This window comes from Hemiscyllium ocellatum, chromosome 24 (assembly GCF_020745735.1).
Source record: "Hemiscyllium ocellatum isolate sHemOce1 chromosome 24, sHemOce1.pat.X.cur, whole genome shotgun sequence".
Classification (NCBI taxonomy): domain Eukaryota; kingdom Metazoa; phylum Chordata; class Chondrichthyes; order Orectolobiformes; family Hemiscylliidae; genus Hemiscyllium; species Hemiscyllium ocellatum.
Genome location: NC_083424.1, coordinates 24,547,521 through 24,560,434, shown reverse-complemented (window position 1 = coordinate 24,560,434; position 12,914 = coordinate 24,547,521). Strand labels below are relative to the sequence as shown.

The 12,914-nt window shown below is 43.1% G+C and overlaps 1 protein-coding gene across 4 annotated transcripts in view; it reads left to right on the top strand.

Annotated features, from left to right (window-relative positions):
• emid1 (EMI domain containing 1) overlaps positions 1 to 12,914 on the top strand; it is a 350,684-nt gene that overhangs the window by 208,705 nt on the left and 129,065 nt on the right. For all 4 annotated transcript variants that reach the window (XM_060843592.1, XM_060843590.1, XM_060843594.1 and 1 more), the window contains exons 5-6: positions 4,359 to 4,420; positions 5,358 to 5,502. In XM_060843592.1, the coding sequence (XP_060699575.1) occupies positions 4,359 to 4,420; positions 5,358 to 5,502 (207 nt within the window). The remainder of the gene's footprint in view (positions 1 to 4,358; positions 4,421 to 5,357; positions 5,503 to 12,914) is intronic.

The following is a 12,914-nucleotide window of genomic DNA, read 5'->3' as shown; positions in this document are numbered from 1 at the left end:
TGATGCCATGGGGTTGGAGAGTCTCAAGACGGAAGATGAGGTGTTCCTCCTCCAGGCATCGGGTAGTAAGGGATTGGCGATGGAGGAGGCTCAGGACTAGCATGTCCTCAGCAGAGTAGGAGGGGGAGTTGAAGTGTTCAACCACAGGGCAGTGGGGTTGGTTGGTGCAGGTGTCCTGGAGATGTTCTCTGAAACACTGTGCAAGTAGGCATCCTGTCTCCCCAATGTAGAGGAGACCGCATCGAGAGCATGCGGAAGTGCAGGTGAAACCTTGATTGATGTGGAAGGCTCCTTTGGGGCCTTGGATGGAGGTGGCAGGGGAAGGTGACGGGACTGGAGGGTGGGTTGTTGGCGGGGTGGGGCGTAGCCTGACGAGGGAGTCGCATAGGGAACAGCCTTTACGGAAAGTGGATAGGGGTGGGGAGGGAAATATATTTCTGGTGGTGGGGTCCATTTGTACGTGGTGGAAATGGCAGAGGATGATGCGATGTATTCGTAGGTTGGTGGGGTGGATGGTGAGGACCAAGGGTGTTCTGACCTTGTTGCAGTTGGAGGGGTGGGGTTCGAGGGCAGAGGTGCAGGAAGTGGATGCGATGCACTAGAGGGCTTCATCAACCACATGGAAGGGGAAATTGCGGTCTTTAAAGAAGGAAGCCATCTGGTTTGTTCTGTGGTGGAGCTAGTCCTCCTGGGAGCAAATGGAGTAAAAGCAGAGGAATTTGGATTAAGGGATAGCATTTTTACAGGAGGCAGGGTGGCAGGAGGTGTAGTCCAGGTAGCGGTGGGAGTCAGTGGGTTTATAGAAAATGTCCGTGTTGACTTGGTCACCGTTGATGGAGATGGAGAGGTCCAGGAAAGGGAGGGAGGGTCAGAGATGGTCCAGGTAAATTTAAGGTCAGGGTGGAATGTGTTGGTGAAGTTGATGAAATGTTCAACCTCCTCATGGGAGCACGAGGTGACATTGATGCAATCATAATGTAGTGCAGGAAAAGGTGGGGAGTAGTGCCGGTGTAACTACGGAAGATAGACTGTTCTTCATAACTGACAAAGAAAGAGGCATAGCTGGTGCCCATGCAGGTGCCCGTGGCTACCCCTTTCATCTGGAGGATGTGGGAGAATTCAAAGGAGAAATTATTGAGGGTGAGGACCAGTTCAGCCGAACAAATAAGAGTATCAGTGGAAGGGTACTGGTGAGGACATCGGGAGAGGAAGAAACAGAGGTTTTTGGAGGCCATAGTCATGGTGGATGGAGGCTTAAAGGGACTGGATGTCCATGGTGAAGATAAGGCATTGGGGGCCAGGGATGTGAAAGACTTGGAGGAGGTGGAGGGTGTGGTTGGTGTCCCGAATGTATGTGGAGAGATCCTGGACCGGGGAAAGTACAGTATCGAGGTATGTGGGGATGAATTCGGTGGGGCAGGATCAGGTTGAGATGATGGGTCAGCCAGGGTAATCGAACTTGTGAATCTTGGGAAGGAGGTAGAACCGGATGGTGTGGGGTTCCCGACCTATGAGGTTGGAAGCTGTGGGTGGGAGATCCCCTGAGTGATGAGATTGTGTACGGTCTGGGAGATGGTGGTTTGGTGATGGGAGGTGAGGTCATGGTCGAAGGGGCGGTAGGAAGAGGTGTCTTCAAGTTGATGCCTGGCTTCAGTGGTGTAAAGGTCAGTGCACCAAACTACCACTGCACCCCCCTTGTCTGCTGGTTTGATGGTGAGGTTGGGGTTGCAGCCAAGGGAGTAGAGGACTGCACTTTGTGAGGGTGAGAGGTTGGAGTGGGTGAGGGGGTGGACAGGTTGATGCAGTCAATGTCCTGGCGGCTGTTGGAAATTAAGAGGTCGAGGGTGGGTAACAGAATGGCACGGGGTGTCCAGGTGGATGGGGTGTGTTGGAGGTGGGCGAAGGCGTCCTCAGAGCTTGGGTGGGAGTCTTGATGGAAAATGTAAGCTTGGAGACGGAGTCAGCGGAATAAGTGTTCAACGTCACAACGTGTGTTGGATTCAGTGCACATCTATTGCCCATCTTTGCGGTTGAATATATTTTGATCAACTCCGAAGGAAACAATCGTCAGCAATTTGGCATGGGGATGGAGTCACAGATTAGCCAAACCCAGCAGAGGGGATGGATACCTGTATCTGAAAGATGATAAGTAAACAGTGAGGGATTGTTTGTAGTGAAGTTGTAGTTTTCATGGTTATTTATTTTGTTAGTTCCTCACAAATGACCAGATGAATTATTGGTGCAATATCATGAAGGAACTATGGCCCAGTATCTTTCCTTCATCATGCTTTTCCTATCTCTAGCCAAGGGAAAGATGCACAAGGAGTAATCTGCAGGAAGCAATGTGTTAAAGTGATGATTAATGGAAACAAATCTATTTATTACAAATTCTAATAATGGGAAGGAATTCATTATCAGATTTGATGTATAACTGAAAGAAATAACATTCCAGTATTTATGAACCTATTGTAGATTTACAATACATCTCAAGCGCTAATCTTACATGTTTTATTCCACAAGGAATGGAAGAGTGAAAATCAGAGGAAGCTTGTGCTTCCAGTCAAAGTGCCTAATCGCACTATAGAATGATTTAATCTTTTCATTCTCACATTTCCTCTGATAGATTGCAGGAAGTCATTAATGTGCCCTTTAAATCAGTGTTGAGAATGCAGCATTTTTAAGTTGACTGAACTGTTTACCGTAACTGAACTTGAACTTGCTTTGCTGCTGTTTCCTCTGTTTTGATTAAACTGTTGGCTCATCCACACTCAGCTGGCTCCTGTTGGAGGGAAACATGGCCAATTGTTTGCTTGTTTGTACAATGATTGATAAGATGCTGCAATTTGATCCTGTTTTCTGTGCCTGATTAGAGAGAACATAAAATGAGTCAATTTTGTTGTATGTGTGTGTAAAACGTTTACTATGAAAACATCACTCACATATTTTTGTGGTACAAATCATGAATAAATGAATCACTTAATTTCCCTACTTATTAGCTGAAATAGAACTTTAGTACAACTCTCAGCTACCCCAATAGTTCAGTTGTTTAAAATACTTAATGGAATAGAATTAAATTAGTACAAAACAAATCAAGCATTACATTAGTTTGGATTTCGCAGGGAAATCTGTGGTGAAACTGCCTAGATTCACTGTTATTGCTCTGGGAGAATCCAGGCCAATTTTATGACTGACAGCAGCTTTTGAAAGTCTGCACAGCACAGTTAAATGTGGAAATCCAGAGATTGCTATCAATAATTCAAAACTTCCTCACAGGGTGTGCTGTTGAATTCACCCTCGATTGCAATAAAGTAGGAATTACTGAAGTGACGAGAAACTAAAACAAAATCAAAATATCGCAGATGTTGGAAATCCAAAGTACAAGCAGGGTCCGAAGTAGGGTCCTTGCTGTGAGATCAGACTGGGATAAGCATTACACACTTATCCTGCCACCCTTTAAATCTCTCCCTACAGCTGCTGCTGGAGTAGTGCCAGCATTTTCTGTTTTTGATGAAAACTAGCACTATGACCCTCTTAGTCTCACTGCACACACACAAAAAGTACACACCTTGTTGAATGAGGTGGAACCGGAATTTCAATGGCATGCTAGGTTGTTTGTTTTACTGTTAGTGCAATAATTTATGTGTGAAAAACCATTTTTATATTTGTGAAATGATAACGTTTGTCCATAATAACAAGAATTCACATTTTCAGAATAAATACATCTTTAAATTGCAGCTTTCTGATATTACGACTTCTGTCGTAATTCCTTGTAATAGCCCAGTAAATCTCAATCTCTGTGAAAATGAAGAGTAGAAGTCAAAAATTCAGTGGTCTTCATTTCCTTGTTCCCTGTCTCTGAAAGTATCTGAGTATGATTGGCTGTTTACCCTGCGTGGTGACATCTCCATTGCTGGACACAAAGAAATCTCCTTGCCTCGGTGACAAACTGAGAGTCGGCAAAGTGGAAAACTCATGAAGGTTCTTGGATCTTTGTGGGCACCTTTCCTCGAGGTCAGCATCTTCAATTCACTGGGCACTGCAAAGTTAGGATCATGAATTGATCCTTGTTCTTTAATAGGAAAACTACTTGCAATCTTCACTTGTGTGTACCCTGTAAATGATAATGATAAGAGATCAATTAAAGAAAATATAAATTTGCTTAGATTTGCAGTTTTGAGATGACTTTTCCAACTGTAATTTAAAACAAGATAAAATTGTAACTCAAAGTATTCTTCATGACCACATAGCAAAGCGTAGCTGGTATTGTTTATAATCAGAATAATCCAGTTCCTACGTTTGTTGCTTCCTGTATTTAAAAGAACTCTTCCAATTCTGACTGAAAAGCTTTTGTTTTACAGATTGCTTAAACTGCAGTAAAATTTCCCAGCTGACTGATCGCTTGGGGACACTGGAAGCTAAGGTACACTTGAACAGATTCTGATTGATCTGTGCAGTTCCTATTGAATTCCTGGATGTTTTCACTTATGGCCAGTGATCATTTGGCCCAACTACTCTGCTAGTGTTTATACTCCATTCCATCTCCCTCAACTCAGCTCTTTGGCATGCCATTCCATTTGCTCATCTCTTGTTCCCCTCCTATTTGCACTTGAAAGCAGTGATTTGCCTTAACTATGTTCTTAGCTAGCATGTCCAACACTCCAACCACCTGAATAATAAAAAATATTCCTGATTCCAAATATTCCTGATTCCCTATTGAGTTCATTAGAACTATCATGTATTTACACCCCGTTGTTTTTGAATACTCCCACAATGGAAGCATTCTACATCTATCCTGTCTAATCCATTTGCGATTTGAAAAATCTGTGTCAGGTCACCTCGAAGTCCTCTTCTGAAAGAACAAACAAGCCCCATCCTGCACAGTCTTTCCCAATAGTTCTCACTTCAAATCTTTGTAAATCTTTGTTGGTCTGTACTTGCTTTAACACAGTATGAAGATGGGAACGCTGTAGGTGCTGTATAGTGAGACAAGAACTCTGTGGAGTGCACGATAATGAGATGTGAACTCTACTGCGCTCTGTACCAAGATGGAACTCTGTAAGTGCTCTGTACAGAGATGAGAACTCAGTACAGTGCACTATAGCAAGGTGGAAACTCTGTCCAATTCTCTGTACCGAGATGGAATTCAGTACAATACTTTGTATCGAGATGGAAACTCATTGCAATGCTCTGTACTGAGATGGGAACTCTGTGCTGAGATGGGAACTCTGTACAATGCTCTGTACCGAGACAGGAACTCTGCATTTACTCTTCATGTCCTGCTGTATAGAGTTCTTTCCAAGCATGTGTGCTCACTGAGGCCAGCATGGATCATTGAACCCTTTGTCCTTGCACTGCAGGTGGCTTTACTGGCAGCCGCAGAGCCAGTCAGCTCTCTAGTGACAAACCATGGACACCTGATGCTTAAAGGAGCCTCTGAAGATACGAGTAAAGTCCGAGGTGCTCCAGCTGTGCGAGGCCTGCCCGGAGCCCGGGGCCCGAAAGGTCAGTAATACAAAAACATAGCCATATTTTACCTTGTAATGACAACAATACAGATCATGTGGACTTGATCTAATGCATGCTTCATTCAAATGAGCTGTTTTCAAGTCAGTAATTTATTCGACAAACCTCTCTAATCCTACTCTGCACTGAATCAGGGAGACAACAATTTGACGATAACCTTTGGATGCTAATATAATTTTTTGCTTCAGCTAACAGCAGTTATACACGAATGAAACGTTTGAGCTGCAGCTTATTACAAATATGTCCAATTTATGGACAATCTTTAGGACATTCCCATTCTAAGCTGTTTTGCTTACAAAGTTTGAAAATTAGAGCACCAGCCATTTGCCAATGTTATGCCATGCAGGGTGTGTTGCTTCAGAAAGAATGTCCAATTCATGAAGAAGGGTGCAGAGGAGATTCACCAAGGTAATACGAAAGAAATGAACGCTCTTCTCATGAAGAGAGATGAAAGAAAATCAGAACAGAGAAGGGTCAAAGAGTTCTTGGAGGAAGGCATTCAATATCCTGCACTAAGAGTTTTCATAAACTAAATAGGAAAAACTACTTGCTTGGTGAATGAGTTGGGAACCAGGCTCAAAACCAGTTATCACCAGGAAAAGAACCAAAGGAGAGAAATGGTCATGAGATTGATTTTACAGAGAAACTGAAGATATAGACTACCCTTCTGGCTAACCTAAGGAAGTTGAAACTATTGTTACTTTTTAAAGTGTGGTGTATATAAGTTCCAGAAGGAAAACTTTGGAAGAGTGCATTAGTGGCGGCACGGTGGCACAGTGGTTAGCACTGCTGCCTCACAGCACCAGGGACCTGGGTTCAATTCCCACCTCAGCCGACTGACTGTGTGGAGTTTGCACATTCTCCCCGTGTCTGTGTGGGTTTCCTCCGGGTGCTCCGGTTTCCTCCCACAGTCCAAAGATGTGTGGGTCAGGTGAATTGGCCATGCTAAATTGCCCGTAGTGTTAGGTAAGGGGTAAATGTAAGGGTATGGGTGGGTTTCGCTTCGGCGGGTCGGTGTGGACTTGTTGGGCCGAAGGGCCTGTTTCCACACTGTAAGTCTAATCTAATCTAATGATAAAGCAAGGAAAAGCATGATCTCAAAAAGTTGTTCTATAATGCTGCCTTTGATTATCATGCTCACAGAGCTGGGTCAATGCAAATGGTTTCTGTTAATTTAATACTTTGACCGTTTGTGTCAAGTTATGAGAAAATTGAGTGATTGTGTTATCTATTTCACCATTGTTTATTTACCCTAAACAACTTACAATCTTGTGTTTTAAAATTCTAGAATGACTGTATGTGTGTTTAACTTGCAATGCGGGTGATTGGGTCATTTGTGGTATTTCTGTGGTCTGCGTGCCCATTTCAAACAGAGTCATTCTAATCATATTTGGGAAAAAATACAATGTATTATGTAACTTGCTTCTAACATCATGCAGTAATATAAGAATTATATGCTTCTGAATGCACCAGCAATGATATACATATAGACTTACATCAATAATTTTCAACTAACATTAAGAGAAATAGGGATTTAATCTCAGATTTAAGCTTATGAAGTAAAGAAGGACAGCTGAATATACATTGCTGTTATGTCATGTTATCTTTTATTTTGATTTTGTAGCCAAGTTATTTAGGCTTGTCTGCAGCTTATAATATTATTGGTGATCCCTAATCCCTAAAAACTACATTTTAAAAAAAAAAATTTGGATCTTGTCATCTTCAGCTTCCGCTGTGAAATTCAAGTTACAACAATTTATAATATGGAACAAATGTTCATTGGTATGAAGAAAACTCACCCGTTCTCATTAGTATTACAGTCCAGACCTTGTCATTAAAAGCACAGCAAAGACCCAACTAGATGTGTCATTCTGACATCCAATGGATCAAGTATCTTCCGTATTGGAGCAAATGGCACAAGATGGTATAGAGAGAAAAGCAACGTGTTTTTTGCCATGTTTTATCAGGTCTAGCAGAACCCAACTGAACAAATGGAAAACATTACATTTTTGTAAAGTTAAAACAAAAGTTTTTTTTGCTTAAAAAAGGTAAAATTATTGAAAATGTAACAAAGACCAGTATAATAAAAAAACTACTGTCTACTGACTACTAACCTACTCTATAATACAAACAAAACCAAACACTATGCAAAACAACACCAATAAATAAATAAGTGACTAATAAAACAAAAAAACAACAAAAGAACCCACATGAACATAAAATAACACTGCTTGGCGCAAAGTTCCCAAACAAAAGAAAATGGGAGTGTTGTATATATACCCGTATTCACTTGTCCTACCTGTCTATCTTCTTTTCCACCAATCCACTCCACCCTCCTCTCTGATCTATCACCTTCACCCCCACCCCCATTCACCCATTGTACTCTTTGCTATCTTCCCCCACCCTTCTCTCTGAACTATCACCACCATCCCCACCCCCATTCACCTATTGTACTTTGTGCTACTTTCTCCCCAACCCACAACCCCCTCTCATTTATCTCTCCACTCTGCAGACATCCTGCCTCTATTCCTGATGAAGGGCTTTTGCCCGAAACGTCGATTTTCCTGCTCCTTGGATCTGCTGACCTACTGTGCTTTTTGAACACCACTCTAATCTATACCCGTATTCACTCAGGAGTCCCCCCTCCAGGGCCCAGGGCTCAACAAACCTAACCATCCTGGTTAAACGAACACCCTAGAGTCATAAATTCGTGATGTACAGCACGAAAACGTCAGTCCAACCTGTCCATGCCGACCAGATGTCCCAACCTAATCTAGTCCCACCTGTCAGCATTCGGCCCATATCGCTCTAAACCCTTCTTATTCATATACCCATCCAGATGCCTTTAAATGTTGCAATTGTACCAGCCTCCACCACTTCCTCTGGCAGCTCATTCCATACACATACCACCCTCTACGTGAAAAAGTTGCCCCATAGGTCTCTTTTATATCTTTCCCTTCTCACCCTAAACCTATGCCCTCTAGTTCAGGACTCCCCCACCCCAGGGTGTATCCTATCCATGCCCCTCATTTTTGTAAACATCTATAAGGTCACCCCTCAGGTTCTGACGTTCCAGGGAAAACAGCCCCAGCCTATTCCGCCTCTCCCTATAGCTCAAATCCTCTAACCCATGCAGACAGATAACTCAAATAACTCAAAAAGGGCTGCCATGTCTTACAAAAAAAGATCTGTTGTGTGGTGCACCATATTTGTTAAAATAAAATCCAAGGGGATGTGCTCCATAATTAATTTCCACCATCCCAGCAAGCCCAGCGGTTTGTCAGACACCCAGTTCATCAGAATTTTCTTCCATGCACAGTATGCAAGAATATTAAATAGTTTTTTTCCCATGCCCATCTAAAGATGGTAAATTCGGTAGACCTAAGAGAAGAGATATCGGGTCTACTTTCACTTCAGTCCTCAATACCCTCCCTAACTCCCGCCACAGCGCTCCAATAAACACAGAGCCTGTGGCATGTTCAGAAGCAATGGGTAAGAGTACCTATGCTTATTTTACATTTGGGACACACTGAAGATGCCCCTTTTTTAAACTTCACAGATGGTCCGTTGTCAAATGAACCCTGTGCAGAACTTTAGCTTCATAGCACATGTCCCATGACAGATTAAGATTTTTCGCGCATTCTCCCATATGTTCTCCCATGCTTCAGAAGAAATCTTCACTCCTAGCACTTGCTCCCAAACCTCACACAATCAGTTACTATCCTGCCAGACTCAACCACCCAGCAGGCGATAGAGGGCACTAACCGAAAGGGTACTTGTGGCACATTAGCAACAACCTCTCCTTAGTGAGAAGGGTAGTCTGCTTCTGGATGAAATCCTTAACCTGAAAAAAATGGAAAAGACCTCTGCTGGGCAGCCCGTATTTGTGGGTCAGTTGCATCATAACCCCCCCCCCCCCCACCCCAAACAAGTCTCCCAAACTGGATACTCCTCTCGCTTTCAAATGTTTGAACCCTGAGTCCATCATCCCTTGTTGAAACCCTGGCATACTATGGGAGTGAGTGGCAAAGTCTTGGATAAGCAACCCTCACTCTGACATATTGCCCTCCATGCCTTGACTGTAATAATAACAATGGGGTTCCGGCAGTGGTCCATAACTGACCTCATCCATGAAAAACAGGTTAATAAGAGGGCACTTTGCCTGGGAGGCCATAAAACCAGTGATATTGAGCCTGGATCATTACCTACTCAACTGATTTCTCTTGATGCCTGGGAAATCAACCCCTCCCCATCCTTGAGGCACCTGCAATTTAGTAAGTTTGATGATGCCAGACAAAGGAACTAAACCAACCCATAAGTTTCTGCAACGTTGACCTGGGAAATATTATAGGGAGCATACACATGGAATAAAGCAAACGAGGGTGGACATTCATCTTAATAAGGGCTAATCGGCCCATCCACAAAATTGGAAGAGTTTCGCATCTCTGGAGTTCCCGCCTAACGCTGTCGAGCAAGTGAGCAAAATTAGTCTGAAATAACCAATCAAATGGGGTAATAAAAATGCCTAGGTATCAGAACCCCACCCATGACCATTTAAAGGGGAACCTAGGGCTGTCTTCAACCTCTGGCACTTTCTTGAGGTTTCCCAAAGACATAGCCTCTGGCTTTGCAAAGTTGATTTTGTATCCTGAAATAGCCCCAAATGAATTAATACATTGTATCAAATGTGGTACACAGGTCATCGGGTCCGAAAGAAACAGAAGGACATATCTGCACGCAGTATATTAGCTTGTGTACCCTCGATCCCACTTCCAGATCGGTTATGTGGATGTTTTGATGAATGGTCTCTGCCAGCGGCTCTATCATCAATGTAAACAAAAACAGTGAGAGGAGGCAGCCAATCCCACCCTGCCAATCCTAAAGTTCCCAGACTTCACCCCGATGGTGATGACCGTGGCCAGAGGGTAGCAATATAAAACCTCCACCCACCTAGCAAAGACCCCACCCAACCCAAACCGCTGTAAGACATAAAAGAGATTCAGCCATTCCACCTGGTCAAATGCTTTCTCTGCATCTAAGGAAATCAGCAACCCTTGGATCCAACATTGCTGACATGCTTGGATCATATTCAACAACCTTCTAATATTATTGGAAGACCTACAGCCCCTTATAAAGCCTATCTGGTCCTCTTTAACAATATAGGGCAACACCTTCTCCAAATTCAGTGCCAAAATCTTAGACAGAATCTTAAAATCTGAATTTAATAGAGAGATGGTCCTGTATGAGGCACAAACCTCAGGAACCTTCCCCTTCTTAAGAATGAGGGAAATATTAGCTTCTCTCAAAGATGGTGGTAGGCATTCATACATATAGGAGTGATTGTACATTTCCAGCATCAGCCCTGACAGAATCCCTATAAACACCTTGTAAAACTCACCTGGGAGACCATCAGGGCCAGGCAATTTCCCACTCTGAAGTTGCCTCAATGCCTCATGTATTTCCTGAACTGTCAAGGAGGCGTTAAGCAGAGAGGCCTGTTCTAGGATTACCCCCGGAGGTCCAGGCTCTTAAAAAAGACTTCCAGATTGGCCGTACAATCCTTTTAACCTCCAGACCGTTACAATTTAGAGTAAAAAGTCCAAAACGCCTCATTAATCCTTTTGGCATCGTATGTAAGGACCCTCGCGCTGTCTCTAACTGCAGTAATGAATTGGGGAGCACGTTTTTTCCTCATTAGATACACTAATTACTTCCCTGGCCTATCCCCATACTCGAACAGCCTTTGCTTAGCAAAAGCAAGTTTCCTTCTTTGTGGTTTGTGTAAGTATTGAATCCAAAGCAGCCTGAAGGACTGTGATCTAATGTAGTTTGGTCAATGAAGGCCTCTCAAAACGTGCTGCCTCAGTGGCTTTCAGCCACGTCTCAAATAGATGCTGCCGTTCCCTGTTCTGTTGTTTCCGGCTAGCCAAATAGGAAATAGCTAATCCCCTAGCAAAGATCTTAGTGTCTCCCATAGCATAGACAGACTACGAGCCTTGCCTGAGTTGATTGTCAAAAACTCCTGAAACTTCCTCGAAAAATATACCACAAATTTGGAATTTTTAAGGAGAAAAGGATCCAGACGCCAGTGCCGCAAACCTAACCCCTCACTCTTGGCCTTAACCTCCAAATGTACCACCACGTGATCAGAGATAGCTATGTTCCCAATTTTACAAGCCATAATTGAATCCAGAAGGGTCGTGGGAGCCAAAAAAAGATCAATTCTCGTGTGACATTTATGTGGATTTGAAAAAAAGATGAAGTGCCTGCTGGTAGGGTGCAGATATCTCCAAATATCCACCAACCCCAACTCCTCACATGAGTCAGTCACCTGCTTGACCTGCAAAGAGATAGTTGGGGACCCACTAGGTATCCTGTCCACTGTCAGATTCAAAAAGCAATTGAAATTCCCCCCATAATAATGTGTCATTTTCCAAAGGCACTCAACTTAGAAAAGGCACTAATCAAAATCTTAAGGGGATGCGCCAGAGCACAGGAGACAAAATGCCATATTCCTTCCCATGTATTATGGCCTTAGGTATCACTAACCGTCCCAGCTCATTGTTCACCTGCTCTGATATTGCGAATGGAAGATTTTTCTGGACAAATACAGCCACTCCCCTACTTTTAGTAGTAAAGGATGAAAACAATACCCAATCATAAGCCCCCTCTTGTAACTTCAGGTGTTCCCTATCGTCAAAGATAGGTTTCTCACAACCCTTTCCCTCTTAAGGCTAGAAAGCACTTTTTTTCCTTTCAACAGGTGAATGGCTTCCCTTGATGTTCCAAGTACACCATTTAATAAGACACTTCGCCATACCCCCTTTAAGACATCCTTGAACCCCCGGGAGGGAGAACCCTGCTTGCAATGCGCTGAGCATAAGTAAATGGAGACTCATAGAGTAGCAGAATTGTGCATACAAAAACTACTCTATCATAACTACAAACAACTATTACTACCAAAAAACTACAAAGAAAACCAACTATAAAACCTTGAACGGAAGACTCTCTCCCCTGCCCAGAGGGGGCACTCACCTTACCCATTCCCTCCTGCACAGCTCTTTCAGGCCCAGACTGTGCCCCAGCCTTAGGCAAAAAAAAGTAAATAAACTAGAAGATTATACTTAAGTCAACAAAAGAAGATAAAGTCAGGATAAGCACACCCTCCATCCCGGCTCCATGTCACCCCTCCTTGTGATTGAAAGGAAAAGAACAAAATAAAAGGGAAAACAACAAAGGGCACCTACAAAATTTCCCATGATAAATCCAGTTATAAAAATATAATAGGAACATCATATTCCAAGATATTTCAGTTTTTGAAAAAATATTATTAGGGAAAGAGAAAATAAAAGGGGAAACACAGGGAATGAAGTCAGAGAGGATGAACATTA